The sequence below is a fragment of the Dipteris shenzhenensis genome, chromosome 1 (assembly GCF_047967505.1).
Source record: "Dipteris shenzhenensis isolate YYH24624 ecotype China chromosome 1, Dip_SZ_1.0, whole genome shotgun sequence".
NCBI classification, from domain to species: Eukaryota; Viridiplantae; Streptophyta; class Polypodiopsida; order Gleicheniales; family Dipteridaceae; genus Dipteris; species Dipteris shenzhenensis.
Genome location: NC_141596.1, coordinates 61,949,531 through 61,970,817, shown reverse-complemented (window position 1 = coordinate 61,970,817; position 21,287 = coordinate 61,949,531). Strand labels below are relative to the sequence as shown.

Sequence of the window (21,287 nt, the reverse complement as noted above, 5' to 3'; positions counted from 1 at the left end):
AGCCCATAATCACTTGTAGCCGCTCAAATCTCCTCCATTCTGCTGCTGAAATATCACACCCCCAAAAAGGTGCCGCATACATGGCAGTATTCGTCGTTGGATCCTGGAAGTGCACCTGAAAGCACTGTCACTCTAGTCGGGCCAAAGCACCATGCCCTCGTGTGAGTCGTGCTCTTGAAAACTCGCCCTATGAAAACTACACCCAAGTATGTGTAGACTCCATAATCTCCACTGGTGGACTCTGGTATGTAAAGCTATGTCGGTGAAGCACTGTGTAAGAAGTGTTGAATGGACCCACTCCATCACTTGTGATATAGGAGGACCCTCGAGATACTATTCAACATCATCATGAAACTTGCTTTTGCAACAGGTAGCAAGAAGGAGAAGGGAGAGTAGATAGGATTAGATGTCACATTAAAACGTGTACAATGAGTGGTGGATGCGGACTTATAGAGTCCCTCCACATTTTCCACCTAGAAGGCCTCTAAAATAGCCCTTTTCCCCCCCACCTTTTTAGAGGGATGCCTTTGGGAGGCAAACTCAGCCAGGAGTACATGCTTCTATGGCTCCAACACTGAACACTTTTAGTCACAACACTGAACACTTTTAGTCAAACGCAGCTTGTACGCCAAGTGGTTGGGGTTACTATGCAGCAAAATGCTGAAAATGGGCAGCAATTGACCACGGATGATATGCTTTCAGATGCCTTACGCTCTTACAAGGCTTTGCCTGAGGATGTGTGTGATGAGATTCCTTTTTCTCAGTATGTGAGTCTTAAGCGTGAGGATGCCCGATATTCTAGTGGGTACTGACCGTCCCCTATGAGATCTCTCTCTCTCGGGCTGTACACGAGAGTATGCCTCTGGTATTGGCACATCATAAGCTACAGTAGGCATAGTTTCTCCTTGAAACAAATGCTGAGCTCTTGGATCCCTTCTGAGATTTTCCATCTCCTGCATACGAATGTGTACCATCTGCTCAAATTCTTGCTGAGTTTGCTGCACACTTCTCTGTCTTGACTGGATAGGTGATTGAGCCATTCTCCTACAAAACTTGTCTAAGATCTGCAAGTTTCTCACACACACTGTGTATGCAACTAATGCACGTTGCCTTTGCTTTTCAAAGAGAAAAATTACCTCAACAAGAGGTTTCTTGCATTCACAACTTGTGCCACTGTGGGAGCGCACGGGTGGACGGAGCCATCACCTGTACTACACCAGTATTAAAGGAAAATTTTGTTCATCTCCAGTTTGTTGTGTACTCTCTATTCTTTGTTAAGTTTATGTTCCGCTGCGCCATGTAATTTAACAAACCCTCCCAATCTCGCACAATGTATGGGAATGTCTGGGCATTTTGTCACATAATTTACTACCCTTTGATGTCTTAAAAGGGTCAAGATAAGCCTCCATATCCTATGGTTCCTAACTATGCACAAAGAGATCCTCGATGTTATAACGCAAGTGACAGCTATCCATTTAGGCTATACAGCAGGCCACCTGATATTTCTCCAAGTCAATGCTCATTTTTGGAATCTCGTCCCCAACCCCCTCCAAACCCTTGGTACGATGGTAGTGGAGACATGACATGCCCCCTTAATCCAGGACCACAGCCTCCTCAGTCACAAACCCCATGGGTTACCCCATCCGATGGGGTTAGGACTAGAGTGGAAGGCAAGAAAAACGACCAAAGAGCAACAAAGAACCCCAAAAAAAACAGGCCCATCGCAGGCAACAAGCAAGGACCTCCCCATAAGGAGAACAATCTCGGACTGATGCTTAGCACTGTTGTAAGCAAACTTCAATAAAGGAAGATATTCTTCCCAATCAGAAGGCCTCCAAGAGACATAAGCTCTCAGCATATCTTCCAGAGTCTAATTGATCCTATCAATCTGCCCATTCGATTTAAAATGATCAGCCAAACTCACACTGCGCTAGCCAATCAGTGCGAGGCTTCATGCCCCGAAGTGTGCCTAGCTTTGTCAAGCTTGGAGTTGCCAGCTTGGAAAGTCTTTTTCGTTGTGCTTTTTCTTTAGTTTTTCACATTGACCGGCCATCGTAGGTCCTGCATCCTTGTGTGCCAAGGTGCTGTCATAAAACTTTGTAAAGTAGATTAGATTGTCTCCAGTTTCTTGCGCCTTACTTCATTTTTGTAGTCCCTAAGATAGGCAAAGAGCCTACTGGCTAAATTCAAGAAACTTAGCTATAATCTTACTGAACTCCGGTAAGGGAATCCAAGGGGTTCCCATCCTTATTCTTCCACATACATATGGTTCATGAATAAGCAATACAACAAAGTACAGCTAGCTTACCGCAAGGAGAGACAGATAATTCAGTCCACAGACTACAAAAGAACCAGTACACGAACCACCCAAAATAGTGATCCATACACTACAAAAGAATCAGTCCACAGACTACAAAAGAATCAGTACACATACCACATTCCCAAAATAGCGATCCATGGTCTCCACAAGACAATGTATGAATTCCAGAATGGCCAGTTCATTCTGCAAGAAGAAAAAACACAAGCAGGAACCAATTTCATAAAACAGAACAAGCACATACGTAGGACTAATGAACTTAGAAAGTTCAAGTGGAAATTTGAGATCCTTTCAAATGCCTCACACTATAGGTGTATGCTAATGAAATCAGTTGCATAGACTATTCCAAAACATTGAAATTAATTATTCGCAGCATACCTCATCACCATCAACTCCAACCAAGAAGAAAAGGGAGGCATATCTTCTGTAAACAACCTTGTAATTGCGATGCTCTATAAAAGAACACTGCATGTATCCATTAAACTTGTGAGGACAAGGCTCATATTTAACAATGACGCAGAATCTAAACTATTAATCTTCTTCTTCCCCGATTTACGAGAGGACTCTAGCTTCAAATTTCTGCATTGCTCGTACAATGTAACAATTATAAACAGTTATCTTGGCAAAATGTACACCTTTGGTTATTGAGGATGCCCCCCCTTTTTCCCCCCCTTGCTTAGCCTACATAATTTGAAGGGTTGCCAGGAGAATGCTGAGATGAGATAGTCATGCAGGATTTGCTCTAGGACTCTTACATTCTACTTGGTGGGCACTAGGTTGGAGTAGCTAAGGTGTCCTCTTCATAAAAAACTTTATGACAGTGTATTACCTTTCTTGTATAATGCAATGCCAACTCTTTTGTTAACCTCCACTGCTGGCAGCCAGATCAATTCAATAGACTTGGATTTGTTATAGTCAAATTGTGGACATAGCTTTTATAGGTGTTACCTCCTATGTGCAAGGCTCAAAATTTATGGAGAGAAGCCTCTCGTTGAATATCCTGTTCCATAATGTTTTCTATTGATTTTGGTTTGAAACAAAGCATTCATGTTTCAGTAGATTTGTCACCACAATGTAAATATCCTAAGTCAAAGTACAGTTGACCATTTATTTGATCATAATTAAAGAATTTTATATGTGTTAATTATGGTCAAAGAGTTCTTTTAATGGTCAAAGAATTGACTACGGTCAAAGACACTTGACTCTAGTCAAGAAAACCTGACTTCGGTCGGGGAGACTTGGTTTATTACCAAGAGGGTTAACTGCGGTTAACCAGAGAACCACAGAGCTGACTACGGTCAAAGAGTGTTGACTTCGGTCAACGAGACGTGGCATGCGCCAAGAGGGGTAACCACGGTTAACCAAGATGTGCCAACTTCGGTTGGAGAGACTTGACTATAATTAAGGCGCCTCGACCCTTGGTCAAAGCCTCTTAATTATAATCAAGAGTGTTGACTCCGGTCAACCAGAGAATAAATATATATTTTTATATTTGTTTAGGTGTGCACGTGTATTCAGTGGGGACGCCCACCGTGACTAGAATTAGTCCACAGTGTGTTATTTGCATGCAAAGCGCTAACAATTAATGGGTGCCATAGTGGTGCGCTTTAATTAATTGTTGCAGGTACTAGGAAGAGTTATTTTTCCTAAGCGCTACGGGAGCCTAACAAGCATCTAGGAGGCGGTTCGCGTGACCAAGTGCTTCGAAGACTTCAGAGTGGCCCTTAGTGGCATGTAATAGGACTTAGTCTAGATTTTAGACAAGTGGCATGTTGCCAATTTGAAATAAGCTTGAAGCTCTTGTAATGAATCATTCACGTTTTGGATTTGTATGTATCAAACAGCTCTACGCTGAACTCTTGTAACGGATTCTCTCTTCAAGATATAAAATACCTTTGGGGGGGTCCAGCCCGACATGTTGTCCTGGGCCCTAGCAGTGTGGAGAGAGAGAGAGAGAGAGAGAGTGAGAGAGAGAGAGAGAGAGAGAGAGAGAGCTCTTATGAGTATTTCTGCAGATAATTACGAGCGTGAACTTTCACGAGAGAGAGCTAGCGATTGCATTGGTATCAGAGCTGGATTCGCCTTCTTTTTGAAGAGGGTGACGATCTAAAGCTATGAAGGCTAGCGTAGCAATTCTACGCTGAAACACTTGGCCCATTTGACGATGTTGCTAGATATGGCGCTGAGCTTCATTATCCGTTGTATCATGGATTACACTAGCAGAGGTGTAAATATTGCAGTAATTGAACGACTGTAATTCTGGGGCTTGAAAGCCACGCGGGACCTACCAATAGATGCCCACGGAGCTTTTGAAGAGGCCAGCCAAGGCGCAACAGATATAAATCGGGCTTTTTCCTTCACGTGACGAGATGTCGTCATGTTGGCGTAAGTCATGATGCAATAAGCCTCACCACTCCAAAGTTCTTTTGGAGAATAAGAGTATGCATAAGATCTCGCGACGGACGGTCTCGACTCTCTAGAAGGCTGGCTGACGAACCTTCATGCAGAGACGTAAAAGCCCGCGATGCGCGATGGTGTCTGAGGCGCGATGCTCTCGACGGAAATCTTTTCCAAGGTTTGGGCAAGTTTGCAGAGCGGACATGGCGCAGGAGGACACGTGGCGCTGATGTGGCAGGCCTGACAGACAGCTGACGTGGCAGCCAGCAGGTCCAGCTGACATGGCGTCCACACGTGCGATGATGACGTGGCAGTGCATGCAGCTGACGTGGCCTTGACACGTGGTAGGTGCTGATGTGGCAGGGCTGACAGGAAGCTGATGTGGCACTGACACGTGGCAGATAGGCAGCTGCTGATGTGGCAGCCAGCTGGACTGCTGAGATGGTAAACCAATGGTTCGACTAACCCTGGTACAGTTAATCCTGGATGGTTGACCTGTGGTTAGTGAAACCGTGGTTAAGTTAACTACAGCTAGTTAACTCTGGTTAGTTGAACCAGTACCCAGTTAGTTCAACATTGGTCCAGTTAATCTGGCCAAACCAGACCAGTCTGGTTGGTGTAACTAGACTGTGACCAGTCCAGTTAGTCTAGTAGCAGACTAACCAGACTAGAGCCAGTTAGTCTGGTTAGAGTAACCAATCAGTTACTTCATATGGTTACTGTTCCCCCAAAAAAAAAAAGAGGGACAGTTGCAGAGACTGCTTCTGCTAGCAGATTTCACCTACCTGTCAGACTTTTACTGTCAGAAATAGCAGAGATCAGAGGAAAAATCAGAGAAAATGCATGCCTTTGTGCTCAGAAAAAGGGAATCAGATGCATTCTGAGTGCTTTCTGCAACAGCCAGAAAAGGGGCAATATAGTTGTTGATGCCTTGGCAACTTTGTGGGTATATGCCTTGAGTTGACAGCCCGGTACTGGCAGAGATTGTGAATGCAAGACACCCCTTGTTGAGGTGATTTTTCTCTTTGAAAAACAAAGGCAGCGTGCATCAGTTGCATACACAGTGTGTGTGAGAGAAATTTGCAGATCTCAGACGAGTTGTAAGAAAATGGCTCAATCACCTATCCAATGGGATTCACAAGATAGGGATGCGCATCCAAATCAGAGAAGTGTGCAACAAACTCAGCAAGAATTTGAGCAGATGGTATGCACTCGTATACAAGAGATGGAAAATCTCAGAAAGGATCCAAGGGCTCAGCATTTGTTTCAAGCAAAAGCTATGCCTAATGCGGTATATGACGTGCCAAAGTCAAAGGCACACTCTCGTGTACAGCTAGAGAAAGAGAGATCTCATAGGGGACGGTCTCATAGCAGAAAGAGATCAAGGCATCATCACCGATCTCCTAGTCCATCACCGTCTACCTCGAGTTCGACTTCTGTATCTTCTTCTGTATCAAATAAACCATCAAGGAAAAGAAGGAAACACAAGAAGTCTAGGAAGAGAAAGTCTTCCAGAGAGACCAAGGAATTCAAAGAGGGAGGTAAATCTGTCAAGTTTATGACCTACAATGGACAGTATGGTCATACAGACAAAGCATTGCAGTTCGTCAGGCAGTTTGATGCTGCATTCGGTACAGAAAAGTTTTCAGAATCCTCAAGTTAAGTATGGTCAGTTTGCACTTGACAGCTGACACGTCCCAACACTCCTGAAACCTCTGATTTGCAAATAAACACAAGAACACACACAACGTGAGAAAACTGAGCAGGCTGCTCACCACCCAACCATGACATCTACGCGATGTGAGTCCAAATCAGGAGATGTCCCCTCCGAGCCACGAGCTGAGCTACTGGCACGAACTTCCAACCAGATCCTAACCATCCTGGTGTCCCATACCACCAGGTGGTGCTGTGAAGCCTAGGATCTGCTACTGGGCCTTGGGCTACGCTATGATGCAGGCGCGCGTCCGCGATTCAATCCAGGATCAGACCTAGCACCTGGGAACGAAACTTGCTCCCATCGGCTCTCTGAGAACTGAACCCCTGGGCCCCTTATATAGACTCGGGCCCCAAGCGCCAAAAATAGCGAAGACCTCTAACTGGTTCGTACCCTTGCCACTCAACCTGCCTAGCTCTAAACCTCCCCAGGCTACCTGAGCTAGTCTTGTGTACCCAGTACACGTCAGATACCAATCCGTGCACATGACATACTTCCCCTCCTCTAAGAACTCACTCCTGAGTTCGCTAAAAAACCCGGAAATGTTCTCTGGAGGTTTTGTAATGTCTCCCATGTTGCATCCTCCTCAACACGATCCTTCCACTTGATCTTGTATTCCGTGATAGTTCTATTTCGAATCTGTCTTTCACGAAATTCAAGAATACACTCAGGTTCGTGTGGAATAAAAGTCAAATCTGTAACTTCTATTATCTCGTGAGGAGAAACAAGTTGATCATCCGCACCCAAGACTTCTTTCAATCTACTAACATGAAAGACTGGATGTACTTTAACATCAAGAGGCAATTCTAGTCGATATGCAACTGGTCCAATTCTTTTAATAACCTTGAATGAACCACAGTATCTGGGGAATAATTTCGGAACCAAACCAATACTTATGCTCTTGGATTCCTTGGGAATTCACAAATATACCATCGTTCCTTCAGAGAACTCTCTAGGTGAACGATGTCTATTAGCATAAAATCTGTCCCGATCTTGGGCACTTCTAATAGACTCCTTGGCAAACTGCAACATTTCTTGCATGTCTTGCAAGAAGGTCTTTGCAGCATCATTTTGGATTCCCTTTAACCCAACCATAACTGGTGACTTAGGTTGAAACCCGTACATAAGCATAAAAGGACTGTAACCAGTACTCGAATGCTTTGCACTGTTATAAGCAAATTCTATCATAGGTAGATATTCTTCCCATGAAGACTGTCTCTTAGAAACATATGCCCGAAGCATATCTTCAACCAAATGGTTGACCTTCTCTGTACTGCCATCGGATTGTGCATGATCTGAGGAACTCATACTTAGAGTAGTTTCTAACTTCTCAAAAACAAGTGTCCAAAAGTTACTTGTAAACTTTGAGTCCCTGTCACTGACTATGTCAGATGGCAAACCATACAGCTTAAACAAGTGGTCCACAAACTCGTGAGCCAGCTGAACAGCTGAAATAGTTGTTCTAGTAGATAAGAATCTAGCCATTTTTGTCAAACGGTCTACTATGACCCAAATGGAGTCATGACCCTTGCACGTTCGAGGCAAACCAGTAATAAAATCCATGGAAATACTTTCCCATTTATTACCTAGAATCTGCAGTGGCTGTAATAAACCCACGCTTCTAAGGCGTTCTGCCTTAGTAACCTGACAAACCCGGCAACCTACTACATAGTTTTCAATAAATGCACGCATCTTAGGCCAATAAAAGGTATGCTTCACAAGAGACAGAGTCCGATGTATACCTGGATGTCCAGCACTAGGAGCATCATGACACTCCCAGAGAATCTTGGATCTAAGTTCCAGAACATCTGGCACACAAATCTTTCCATTTCGGAACAGCAAGCCGTTCCTAATCATCCACTAACCTCCCGCCGCCTGTACCGTAGGTGGCACAATCCCTGAGTCCTGGTCAACCATGGAGCTCCCATCCTGGACTCTCTGCCAATAAGAACTGAAATGACTCAGTTGTGCAAAGCCCTCTCAAGGATTGAAATAGGTCTGAGGATATTCCCGTAAATGACATAGCATTTACAAACTTCACTCGACTTAAGGCATCCGCCACACTATTCAACGAACCCTTTCGATAACGTATTTCAAAATCAAAATCTTGCATTAATTCTGCCCATCTAGCTTTCCGTCCCCTCAATTCAGACCCATCACACACATACTTAATTGACTGATGATCAGTCAATACAAGAAACTTCGAACCATACAAGTAGTGTCTCCAAACCTTAAGGGCATACACTACAGCATAGAGTTCCTTTTCTAGTGTGGGCCAACGATTTTGGGTGTCGTCTAGCTTCTTACTCTCGAAAGCTACAGGTCTGCCCTCTTGGAATAGAGCTGCCCCAATCGCAAAATCACTCGCATCGGCCTCTAAAACATAAGGCCGAGTAGGATCGAGTAATGCAAGAACGGGTGCTTCCTTGATAGTAAACTTCAAGGTTTCAAAAGCCTTGTTCAATGCATCATTCCAAGAGATCGGCTGGGTAAACCTGCGTCCACAATCTTTCAATATGTTTGTCAGGGGTGCTGTGATGTGTGAATAATCACGCACAGACTTCCGTAGAAATACCGTAAATCCTAGGAAAGAACGAAGTTGTTTCACAGTCTGAGGGATAGGCCATTCTAAAACCTTCTGGATACGATCCAGATCAATGCTAATACCTTCAGAAGAAATCTTGTGTCCTAAGTAAATGCTCTCCTTCATAAAGAAGTCCTTGGCATAGAGCTTATGCTGTCTTAGAATAACTAAGACAATCCGGAGGTGTCCTATGTGATCCTCAAGCGTTCGGCTATATACCAAGATGTCATCTAAGAACACTACAACGAATTTGCCCAGAAAATCTCGGAACAAATTGTTCATCATTTGCTGGAAGGTGGCAGGAGCATTGGTCAAACCAAAAGGTAATACAAGAAACTCGTAGTGACCATACCTAGTTCGGAATGCGGTTCTATCTATGTGTTTAGCATAGATACGGATTTGGTGATAACCCGTACGCAAATCAATCTTAGTGAAATACTTCGCTCCGGCCAAACGGTCTATTAGATCGTCGGAACGAGGTAGAGGGTATCAATTCTTAATTGTCACTTTATTCAATTATTTTGTCACTTTATTCAATCGTTTGTAATCTATACACATTCTCCATATAGCCCATATTCACGTAATCCTATAGCTGTGAAGCTAGCTCATGCTCCTCAAGCTGGCTCATCCTATAAGGTGGTACACTAATAGGTTGAGCCCCAAGTATTAAGTCTATGTGATGATCTACTGCCCGTTCTGGAGGTAAACCTTCCGACAGTAGCAGGGAATACATCCTTGAAACCATCTAACAACATTCTCAATTCACGGTGTTCAAACACACTTAAATCATTCTTGTTATTTACAGAGACAACAAATGAAGAAAGTGGAATCAAAACACACTGATAGACATCATAATGAGAAGTGTTTAATATATTCCGAAGCTACATCGCAGATACAATAGGTCCCTGAGAAGAGGGAATATTATCACACTGAATACAAAATTGGGTGTCCTTATCCAAAAAAGAAAGGGTATGTTCCTTCCATCCAATCCGAATATCGTGGGTTTTAAACCACTCTATTCCGATTAACAAGTCCACATGCTCCAAGTGCATAACATAGCACGTAAGAGCCCCTGTGTATTCTTGAATCCGGATAGGAAGCGCTTCAATCTTGCGATCGCAAAACTGCTTCCCAGCTGGAAGCTGCACCTCATACGTGTGATCGCTAGGTATCGTGGACAGCCCCATCTTCTGCACAAATTTGTAATTAACAAAGTTGTGAGAGCTGCCCGGGTCAAAGAGAATGTGAACTCTTTGGTCCCTAACTTCTCCATAAACTCGGAAAAGATCATGGGAACCAAATAACGAAGTATTAAAAGTGCAATTACAAGAAAGTGGACAGGTAATAACATTTACAAAAATACCTGTCATTGAAACTTGGTTCGCTCCCTTGGCTTTGGTACCCGGACCCGCCTGGAGCTTCGGTCCCAGCGCTTGCTTTTGATTCTTGCGCTTAGGATAATCATTCTTAGTGTGGCCCCGCTCCTCGCAGAAGAAGCAACGTCCTTCCTTCTTTAGCTTCAAGGTACGAAGGAAACGGGCACGACCATTCTTTGCCTGAGTCAAGTGTTTCTTGGAGGCGTTGTCTATAGACTTCGTCTCCCCGGTACCAATGGTAGACTGGAAGAACTTCCGTTTGTTCTTCCCACTCATGTCGGAAACTATGGTTCCCTTTGCACTGGCCATGGTATCATCATAAATATGCGCGTAATTCATGACCTCTTGCAACGTGGTACACTTGTTGTTCTTGATCTGCAACTTATACGAGTCAGGCAAACCATCCACAAAGAAACCTAACAAGGTCATTGGATCCATCTTTGTAGCTCTGGTATGTAAATCGCGAAACCTTTGAAGATAAACCTCAAAAGTCAAGTTCAGCTTGGACATATCGAGGGCTTTGAGCTTGCCTACGATATCATAATCGTCCTCCTTCTTCAGAAACTCCTTCCTGAAGACCCCTTCGAAATCTATCCATGTTGCAGGCTTGGGTTGGAGTTCCTTCCACCATAATAAAGCCTTTCCTGACATGAACCCGGCTGCAAGCTGTATTTTCTTGTCATCTGGGTACGGGTGAAACTGGAAGTGTACTTGCCACTTGTGCAACCAAGTGTCAACAACCTCCTTGGTACGAGACTTCTGATCTCCGAGAAAAGGATCTGGAGTGATGTTCGGACCTAACACTGAAGCCATGGCATCCACATGCGTGAGCGCCTGAACAGTGCTAGTCAGAAGTGTGAGGGTAGTCTGAATCCCTTGGAGTTGCTGCGTCAACCCCGTTTGATTCGCATTAACTTGCTCAAACTTTCCATCAAGAGCAGTGGTGAATTCACTGAAGGCTTTCTTTGTAATCAGATCGTCATAGAGACCCTGGTCTTCCTCCGCAGGGTAGTCCAAATCCTGGTCACCCATGGCAAACTCAGGATTACAGAATCAGCCATGTCTGAAATCTGATCTGAAAAGAGTAGCGAACTGAGAGAAGTGCCTCGTGGAATCGAAGCTGGAAGGAGAGTGGAGCAGAGAAAAAAAAACCGTCCCAAGAGGAGGTGATAAAAGAAGAGAAGCTGGCCGACAAGAAGGGGTACAAAACTGTCGATCAGCTCGAGTAGGTGAACCCGGAGACTCCCCCTGCTGGTTCCGCTGCTGGCTGTACCGTACGGTAATCTGCTGCGAACCGTACCTACGTGACGAAAATCTGGTAGAGGTGTGGAGAGATCTTCTTGCGCACACTTGAATAAGCTATGGCTGAGCTTGGGATTTCGTCAAGCTATAAAGGAGACGGTGTAGCTATTCTAGGAAGCTATGCTTTCTAGAAAAGCCCACCCTCCCAAACTTGGAGGGTTGATGCTTTTTTTAGCATGCACACCCTCCCAAACTTGGAGGGTCGATGCTTTTCTCGCCCCACCCTCCCAACTTGGAGGGTGGTGCTTTTTCTCGCATCAGCCTCCCCGAGCAGCCTGGCCGCACCCTGCTCCAACCTATGGCGCACCCCCTTGCCTGGCCGAATCACGCTCCAGCCCTAGGCGCACCCTCAGCCTCACCTACTTGCGTCACCTAACCCCTGCGCAGCCTTGACCAAGGCACGGGATCCCCTAGGGTTCCTGTCCCCTTCGTCTACCCAACAGCCCCTCTCACGCCTCTCCTCCAATCCTCTCCACTCTCTCCTAGCTACACCTCACACCCTCTCTTACCTAAACCTTCAGCAATCTCGAATTCATCCTCACTCTCTTCTTCCTACCTTTTCCCTAAAGTCTGACCACTTCCCATAACTGATGGACCAAACAAGAACTTGCAGCACAAATTTCGAAATTAGGGCATACCTGGAGGAACAAATCGTCCAGAATTCTTGGAACAGAAGTTCCTACCTCAAGAGTTGGCTCTAATACCAACTGACACGTCCCAGCACTCCTGAAACCTCTGATCTGCAAATAAACACAAGAACACACACAACGTGAGAAAACTGAGCAGGCTGCTCACCACCCAAACATGACATCTACGGGATGTGATCCTGAATCAAGAGATGTCCCCTCTGAGCCACGAGCTGAGCTACTCGCACGAACTCCCAACCAGATCCTAACCATCCTGGTGTCCCATACCACCAGGTGGCACTGTGAAGCCTGGGATCTGCTACTGGGCCTTGGGCTACGCTATGATGCAGGCGCGCGTCCGCGACTCAATCCAGAATCAGACCTAGCACCTGGGAACGAAACTTGCTCCCATCGGCTCTCTGAGAACTGAACCCCTGGGCCCCTTATATAGACTCGGGCCCCAAGCGCCAAAAATAGCGAAGACCTCTAACTGGTTCGTACCCTTGCCACTCAACCCGAGAATCAAGCCTGCCTAGCTCTAAACCTCCCCAAGCTACCTGAGCTAGTCTTATGTACCCAGTACACGTCAGATACCAATCCGTGCACATGACAACAGCAACAGCTAGTGCATGGTGGAGTGCACAGACCACAGATGGGTCAGCCCCAAAGAAGTGGAAGGACTTCAAGAAAGCCTTCTACCAGCAGTTTATGCCTAAACAGTTTAGAGACCATGTTCTTCAAGATTGGGACAGTTTGCATATGGACGCAGAGATACAGTGGATGTGTACAACCAAAAGTTTTGGGATGCTTATTTGCAGGTTGCATCTTTCAAAAAGATCTCCAAAGGAACCCAAATGAGAAAGTATAGAGCAGGTCTCAGTCCAAGAATTCAGGCAGTAGTAAATGCTTTGGGGGCAAAGAACATTCAAGACCTCATGCATTCAGCTTCAGTAGCTAGTCTTGTGCCGTTACAAGATCCATCCACGGTACTATCCTTGCATGTAGGATGTGCTGAAAGAAAGAAAACTGATTTTTCAAAATCAGAAAAGAAAGAGTATCCCAAGGTTGAAAAGAAAGGGTTTCAGCCTCAGAAGCCGAGGGGTACTCAGTTTTCAAAGACTTATAAAGGCAAATCTTCATTCACCCCTGAACAGATAGCTGAATTCCGTAGAGATGGGAAATGCTTCGAGTGCGGCAAAGAGGGGCATGTGGCTGCCCAATGCCCAGAAAAGCCTTCAACTTCGAAGGGAAAAGAGGCAAAGAAGCCACGAGGACCGCAAAAGCCAATGGCAGGAGGGGAATTCCTGACATACTGGGTCATGTTTCAAACCCAGAAGAACGAGAATTGCTGCTATCATGGGGCAAAGTCAGAGACCAGCAAGCGCTAATTTTATTTGATCCAAGGGCTACTAATAATTTCATATCAGAGGACCTAGCCCTGAGGCTGGGAATAAAGACGGAGGAGTTGGGCAGGGCTTTGGATGCCGATCAGATGTTCTGTGGGAATCCTGTGCCAGTCACTCCCTTGATAGGGAAGCTCCGTCTTCATGTACAGAGTTATGTGGATCAGGAAGACTTCTTCATTTCTCCACTAAAACATCATGATTTAGTCTTGGGAATGCCTTGGTTTCATCGCAAGGCAGTGAAGTTGACTCTTCCTAAAAGAGTGCTGGAGTTTGTGCATAGGGCGAAAAATCAGCATTTAGTTGAATAAAGGGGAGACTATCCCCATTGTATCTGATGCTACATGTGGTAAAGCAATAAAGTCTGCAATTTCCGCGTACATGGTTTTTGTAAAAGAAAAAGAGAATGATATGCATGCTGAAATGAATGATGCAGACAAAGATAAGTTTCAGTTTCTTGTAAACTTTAAAGATTGCTTTTCCGATGCTTTGCCAGGGGAGTTACCCCCAGAGAGACCAGAAGATCATCAGATAGAGTTAATGCCTGGTAGTGAGCCACCAAACACACCACCTTATAGAGTCAGTGCGACTCAGAGAGAGGAGATTATGGCTCAGGTACAGGACTTGCTGTCCAAAGGGTTGATTCAGCCCAGCTCGTCTCCTTTTTGTTCCCCTGTACTACTAGTAAAAAAGAAAGATGGTTCATTCCGTATGTGCGTCGATTACCGCGCACTGAACAAAATGACCATCAAGAATAGATTCCCTATTCTGCGCATTGATGATGTGCTCGATCAGTTAAATGGAGCTTCAGTTTTCAGCAGGATAGACTTAAAGGAGTGGCTATCACCAAGTGAGGATACAACCTCAGGATGTGCACAAGACAGCGTTCCGCACTACATTCAGGTACTACATTCAGGTTGTATGAATACTTAGTGATGCCTTTTGGGTTAACAAATACTCCAGCCACATTCAATAGAATGATGGATCGCATCTTCCGAAAGTACAGGCATTTCACGGGTACTTTCTTTGATGATATCCTAGTCTTTTCAAAGACAGAAGAAGAGCACAAGGAACATCTTGCTATAGTGTTTCAAGAGCTGAGAAATCATCAGCTCTATGCAAACAGCAAGAAAAGTGAATTCTTCCTGGAAGAAATCCATTATCTGGGGCATATAATATCCAAGAATGGGATACAGATGGATCCAGCAAAGATCCGTGCCATTCAGGAATGGCCAGAGCTGAAAACTGTGCATGAAGTTCGAAGTTTCCTAGGCCTGTGTTCTTACTACATAAGGTTTATCAGGCATTTTGCTGATATCACAGCTCCATTACATGACCTTACTAAGAAAAATGCAGCCTTCACATGGGGAATATCACAGAAGAAAGCATTCAATACACTCAAGGAGAAGTTGACTACAGAGCCTATTCTTGTAGTCTCGGATCTTTATCAACCTTTTGATGTTGATTGCGACTCTTGTGGAGAGTGTGTTGGGACTGCATTACATCAGAATGGACATGTAGTAGCCTACGAGAGCCGAAGATTGAGTGATGCACAAAGATATCTGGGAATCTATGAGAAAGAGTTATTGGCTGTAATTCATGCCATCCATACATGGAAGCACTATCTTTTGGGTGCAGATTTTACTGTTAAAACAAATCACCAAAGTCTGAGATACTTTTTGACTCAGACCAAGCTTTCCGAGAAGCATATGAAATGGGCAAACATGCTGTCAATGTATCATTTTCAGATTGTCCATACCCCAGGAATTCGGAATAGAGTGGCAGATGCCTATTGCTTATCATCAGGACCTAGAAGGCATGAGGGAGCAATATGCTAGAGATTTTACAGCAAATACAAGAGGGGCAATCCACCAGTCACTATTCCCTGAAAGATGGGTATCTAATGAAAGATGATTGCCTATGCATCACCCAGGAGAGGAAAAAGATTTTGGAGGAATGCCATGCACCTCCCTATGCTGGACACAGAGGAATTACAGCAACAACTGTAGCACTAGAGAGGTATTTCTTTTGGCCAGGGATGCGGAAAGATATACATCAGTTTATTACTGAATGCCTTACGTGTCAGAAAGTGAAGTATGATAGACGGAAGGCACCTGGCCTACTTATGCCTCCTCCCGTGCCTCAGGCACCATGGGAAAGTATTACAATGGACTTTATTTGTTATTTGCCAAGATCAAAGTCAGGGAATGATGGGATTTGGACTATCATTGATAGATTCAGCAAGCAAGCAAGCTCATTTCATTCCGGTTTGCAAAACCATAAAGGCAGATCATATGGCTAAGCTATATTGAGGACCAAAGCTATATTCCGGTTTGCAAAACCATAAAGGCAGATCATAAAGGCCACCTATATTGAGGACCAAAGATGAAATATTTGCAGCTGATCAGTTTGTGAGAGACCTCCAGACAGCTTACAGCCAAATTCAACCAAGTCCAGACAGCAATCGAAAGGTCTCAAGAGAAACATAAAAGAGCTGCAGATAAGCATAGGAGACAGTTAGATCTCAAGGAAGGGGATTGGGTACTTTTGAAGTTTGAAAAAGCTAGGCTCCGCAAGTTTAAAGGCAAACAAAAAGTGTATGCAAAGTTATCTCCCAGAGACTATGGCCCTTTCAAGGTTACAGAAAGAATAAATGAGGTTGCATACAGGTTAGCATTGCCAGAGCATTGGAAGATTCACAATGCATTCCATGTGAGTCTTCTAAAGAAATTCCAAGGACCAGAGCCTACAGAACCAGTATCAGAGGATCCACCAGAAGTGGATGAGCTGAAGGAGGTCCTTCAGCCAGAGCAAATTGTGTACCATACTGTACGCAAAGGCCCTCAGGGCAAGGAGTTTTACAGGTATCTTGTAAAATTCAAGAATTATACGCCATTAGATGCCAAGTGGATGGACGAAGACATGTTATCCGATCATCCACAGCTTTTGGATGTTTACAAGGAAGCTTTTCAGTTGAGGTCAATTGAATAGAAGCCGAGGGAATGTCACCACAATGTAAATATCCTAAGTCAAAGTACAGTTGACCATTTATTTGATCATAATTAAAGAGTTTTATATGTGTTAATTATGGTCAAAGAGTTCTTTTAATGGTCAAAGAATTGACTACGGTCAAAGACACTTGACTCTAGTCAAGAAAACCTGACTTCGATCGGGGAGACTTGGTTTATTACCAAGAGGGTTAACTGCGGTTAACCAGAGAACCACAGAGCGACTACGGTCAGAGAGTGTTGACTTCGGTCAACGAGACTTGGCATGCGCCAAGAGGGTTAACCACGGTTAACCAAGATGTGCCAACTTCGGTTGGAGAGACTAGACTATAATTAAGGCGCCTCGACCCTTGGTCAAAGCCTCTTAATTATAATCAAGAGTGTTGACTCCAGTCAACCAAAGAATAAATATATATTTTTATACTTGTTTAGGTGTGCACGTGTATTCAGTGGGGACGCCCACCGTGACTAGAATTAGTCCACAGTGTGTTATTTGCATGCAAAGCGCTAACAATTCATGGGTGCCATAGTGGTGCGCTTTAATTAATTGTTCCAAGTACTAGGAAGAGTTATTTTTCCTAAGCACTACGGGAGCCTAACAAGCATCTAGGAGGCGGTTCGCGTGACCAAGTGCTTCGAAGACTCCAGAGTGGCCCTTAGTGGCATGTAATAGGACTTAGTCTAGATTTTAGACAAGTGGCATGTTGCCAATTTGAAATGAGCTTGAAGCTCTTGTAATGAATCATTCATGTTTTGGATTTTTATGTATCAGACAGCTCTACGCTGAACTCTTGTAACGGATTCTCTCTTCAAGAAATAAAATACCTTCGGGGGGTCCAGCCCGACATGTTGTCTTGGGCCCTAGCAGTGTGTAGAGAGAGAGAGAGAGAGAGAGAGAGAGCTCTAATGAGTATTTCTGCAGATAATTACGAGCGTGAACATCCACGAGAGAGAGCTAGCGATTGCAAGATTAGTAGATTTTTATGCATGATTAATTACAGAACAAGATACATGTCCAAATATACCTCAAGAGGAGCGATTGGGGAGCGATTCAAGCCACATAGCTTCCAAAACACCCACCAAAAGATCCTGGATCTCAGGAAATGAGGGGGTATGTGAGAGAAAACCCCGTGCACTCATGCAAGACAGAAGAAGTAATCTAAAATCAAATTTCAATAATACTTCACACAAATGGAGAGGAAGAAAATGAACAAGTAGATCTGAATGCATACTGCCCAAACGCGCTGAAGTAGATGCTCAACACTTGCAAAAGAGTAGCCACGCTCTCCTACTAAAGGTCCATAGCCTCCATGGCATCTTCATGGGAAGAAGAGTGATGCCCAAGTGCTCACTATGCTTGAGATCTCATCTGAGTGGATTGTTTGCCCTTAAGTTGTTTTCCTTGAAACTTGCTTGCTTGCCCATCATACACGGAGCACAAATCTCCAATGACAGGTATTACTTCTATTTCTGCATCTCACTCAAAATGTCCATACTGCCCATGCCATAATTCCTGGAGTCAGTGGTGGATGAAGCAGTCAAAGCCGTCATCATGTAGAGACACCTCTAACATGCCATGTGCAACCACTTTTCTATTCTTGCCTAAGATGCATGCACCTACCCTGATTCCATTTCTTGTGATTGCATGAATAGTAAGAAATTTTTTACAAAGTCTGGGGATAAGAACAGCAGATAAGTGAAGAGGCAGCCTTAAGTAGTAAGAGGGGAGTGTGACGGAGAGGATGGAGAGAGGAGGGGTTAGGAACTTGTAGAGAACTCCATTGGAGAAGCTTTGTACGTAAGTGATATTTTGGAATGCCACATCTCACTGCAATGGAGATGCCCCAAACTTAGCCCGAATGATCTGTGCTAAGAAAAACAAACTCTCTTGGAGACTATGAAGCCCACACACTACTGTTCACAAGTCACATCAAGTCTTTAGATCAAATCCTTAGATCCAATGGTAGGTTTAACATGTCCTTTTTAGCACTCTCTTTACTTTACATGATTGGGAAGCAATAGCCCCATTTATTGTCATGGTGCATGGCTCGCGATCTTGACCATAGATTTTCGCATCCATCTTAAAATCTTATCATAGTGTTGGGAATTTAGCATGATAGGCATCCATGGGCACTGCCTCCATTGGCCTTCTCCAACACATGTGTATCAATCCTTCACGAGTATATATCCATTAATATTTCAACAGCACACCTTCACGGTGCTCATCAATGCATAGTTAACCTCAAGCTTGGCATGCTTAATCGCTGCCAGGCTCTGCATGGCTGTCCCAAATAATCTTTACCTTAGTATCCTCCTCTCTTTTCTTGTTGCTCAATCAATGGGCTGGATAACTGTCCTGGATGCACAGTGCACACACATTCAGTCGCAGGATCAGTATCATTTGTGAATGTAGACGTGTATTGATCCACAGGGACATCTATGGCAAGCTCTTGTAGTGCATTATTGGTTCTGAAATATACTCCAAGCAACAAAAGACACCATCCACTGTCGACGCACGTGGCTACGATGAGAGGCTCTGAAATCACTCGAACATACAAAAGTGTCGCGTTCATTGTGGCACGTAAGACTAATAAATAATCTAACGCTGGATTGTATGTATCCTTTATGGTAGAACAAACAACCCAATTTGGGAGTTGTACGTATTTCAAGATAAAAATGCAAATTTCTTCGAGATTGATTCGAGTCGACCTAAATGATTTTCCCTGTGCCTCTTCTCAGTAGATAAAAACGGAAAGAAAAAAACATCTATACAAAACAGCAAGGACTTCCGCATCCTGGCTAACGATCTATGCTACCCCTCGTACTGAAACCTAAACTAAGGAACCCCGTCTCGTAAGCAGCCCATAGCTGATTCAGGCAAATGAGGTATCAAAAGTTACTGAAATTGAGCTAAACGAATATAACCGTGAGATCGATCAAGCCAAGCTAGTGATAAAATTGGGATGCCCAAAAGTAATTTACCTGGGAATCCGTGCGGGCAAGGCATCTTCGGACGATTTCGCCCTCGAGAGCGCGGCGTTCCTCGAGGGTGAGGTACTCGTAGTACTGGGCGAGACGAGTTTGGCCCTGCTTGTTTACAAGCAACACAAATCTGATGGCCATTGTCGCGCGCAGACAGTTTGACGTGAGCTATTGAATTATGTACATGGAAGGGTCACCGGGCAGTCCATTCCCACTCGGAATACATTCCCAGTTAACTTAGGATGTTTACACACCCCCTGCCCGCGCACTGCTCGGTGCGTGTTTGCCACACGTGTAACCACCCTTAGTGTGTGTTTGTGTGTTTACAGACTACATCCCCCCCCCCTGCCCACCCATGGTGCATTGCATGCAGAATATGAGTACATCAATTGGTAGAGATGTGGAGGATGTGTCGAACAAGGGCTTGAGAATTGTAACTATAATAGTTTTGAGTGTGGACGTGGCTAATGAGGTGGCGATCTTCTAGATTCTTTAAAAAGCTATTCGGAACAAGAGTGAATTACATTCAATGGGCCTGCCTATCATGAAATGGATGTGTATATTATTGAATGATCAGACCAATATGCGTATTGTGTTCCTGCTAGTCGATTGTCAATGAATGTGTTTGTCCAAATATGATCCAATGTGGAGTTATAAACTGTAGTGGGTGTGCAAATGAGTTGTTTCATGTTGTAGCATTCCATGAACTTGAGTAGCTTTTCCATGTTCCTTGCTTTCTTATTGTAGTCAATATTGAAGTCTCCCAAGATATATATTGGCATCTTTGTATGCCACTTGTGGCTCGACGCCCGCACATGATCTTTGCCCGTCCATGCTACGTGTACGTGCCCATGTTGGAATCACCTCTACACACCCTTGATTTCATAATTCAAATGGAATTTTGAAGTCCTGATGTTGAGCAATTAAGCACATGGTGAAGTTCGAACGATTTTTAACTAAGCTAGACTTAAGGGTTGTTGATTCAAGAGGTTAGATCAAGGTCCTCGTTACATGTGGTTAACAAGTGACTTTTGGGCCTAAACATACGAGACTGGAGCTAAGGGTATTGCAAATGCAAGTTCACTTCCATTAATTATAAATACCAACAACTAGCATACCACAAATTCTAACGATAGTATTACTAACGAGGGTAAATAGTTGCTTCATCATTTTATTGGAATTGGATTAGTCTGGATTCTCTCTCTCTCTCTCTCTCTCTCTCTCTCTCTCTCTCTCTCCCTCTCCCTCTCCCTCTCTCTCCTCTCTCTCTCTCTCTCTCTCTCTCTCTCTCTCTCTCTCTCTCTCTCTCTCTCTCTCTAGGTAGACTATCAATAGGACCCGATGTAAGTGCCTTCTCTCCCCACCCCCCACTTTACAACAACCCTGATTTCTTCTTCATCTTTGCATCCCCCGCCTAGTGGAGCCTTAGCCTCGTTCAGGACCTCAACCCTCGAACAAAGGCGTGGTTGAGTCCTCTCCCTCGCAATTTGTTGCTTCATCTTGCAACCGCATTTTAGCACAGGGGAACAATTTGAAGTCAATGGCCCGTTCTCGCAGCTTCCTAGCCCAAAGCCTTAC

At 44.3% G+C, this 21,287-nt stretch overlaps 1 protein-coding gene across 1 annotated transcript in view; it reads right to left on the bottom strand.

Moving 5' to 3' along the window:
• Positions 1-20,001, bottom strand: part of LOC147906167 (SNARE-like superfamily protein) — a 58,702-nt gene extending 38,701 nt beyond the window's left edge. Inside the window, exons 1-3 of the mRNA XM_087383440.1 lie at positions 19,710-20,001; positions 2,696-2,782; positions 2,435-2,503 (exon numbers count right to left, since the gene is read on the bottom strand). Of these exons, the coding sequence (XP_087239566.1) occupies positions 2,435-2,503; positions 2,696-2,782; positions 19,710-19,850 (297 nt within the window). The 5' untranslated portion in view covers positions 19,851-20,001. The remainder of the gene's footprint in view (positions 1-2,434; positions 2,504-2,695; positions 2,783-19,709) is intronic.
• Positions 20,002-21,287: the final 1,286 nt, after the last annotated feature.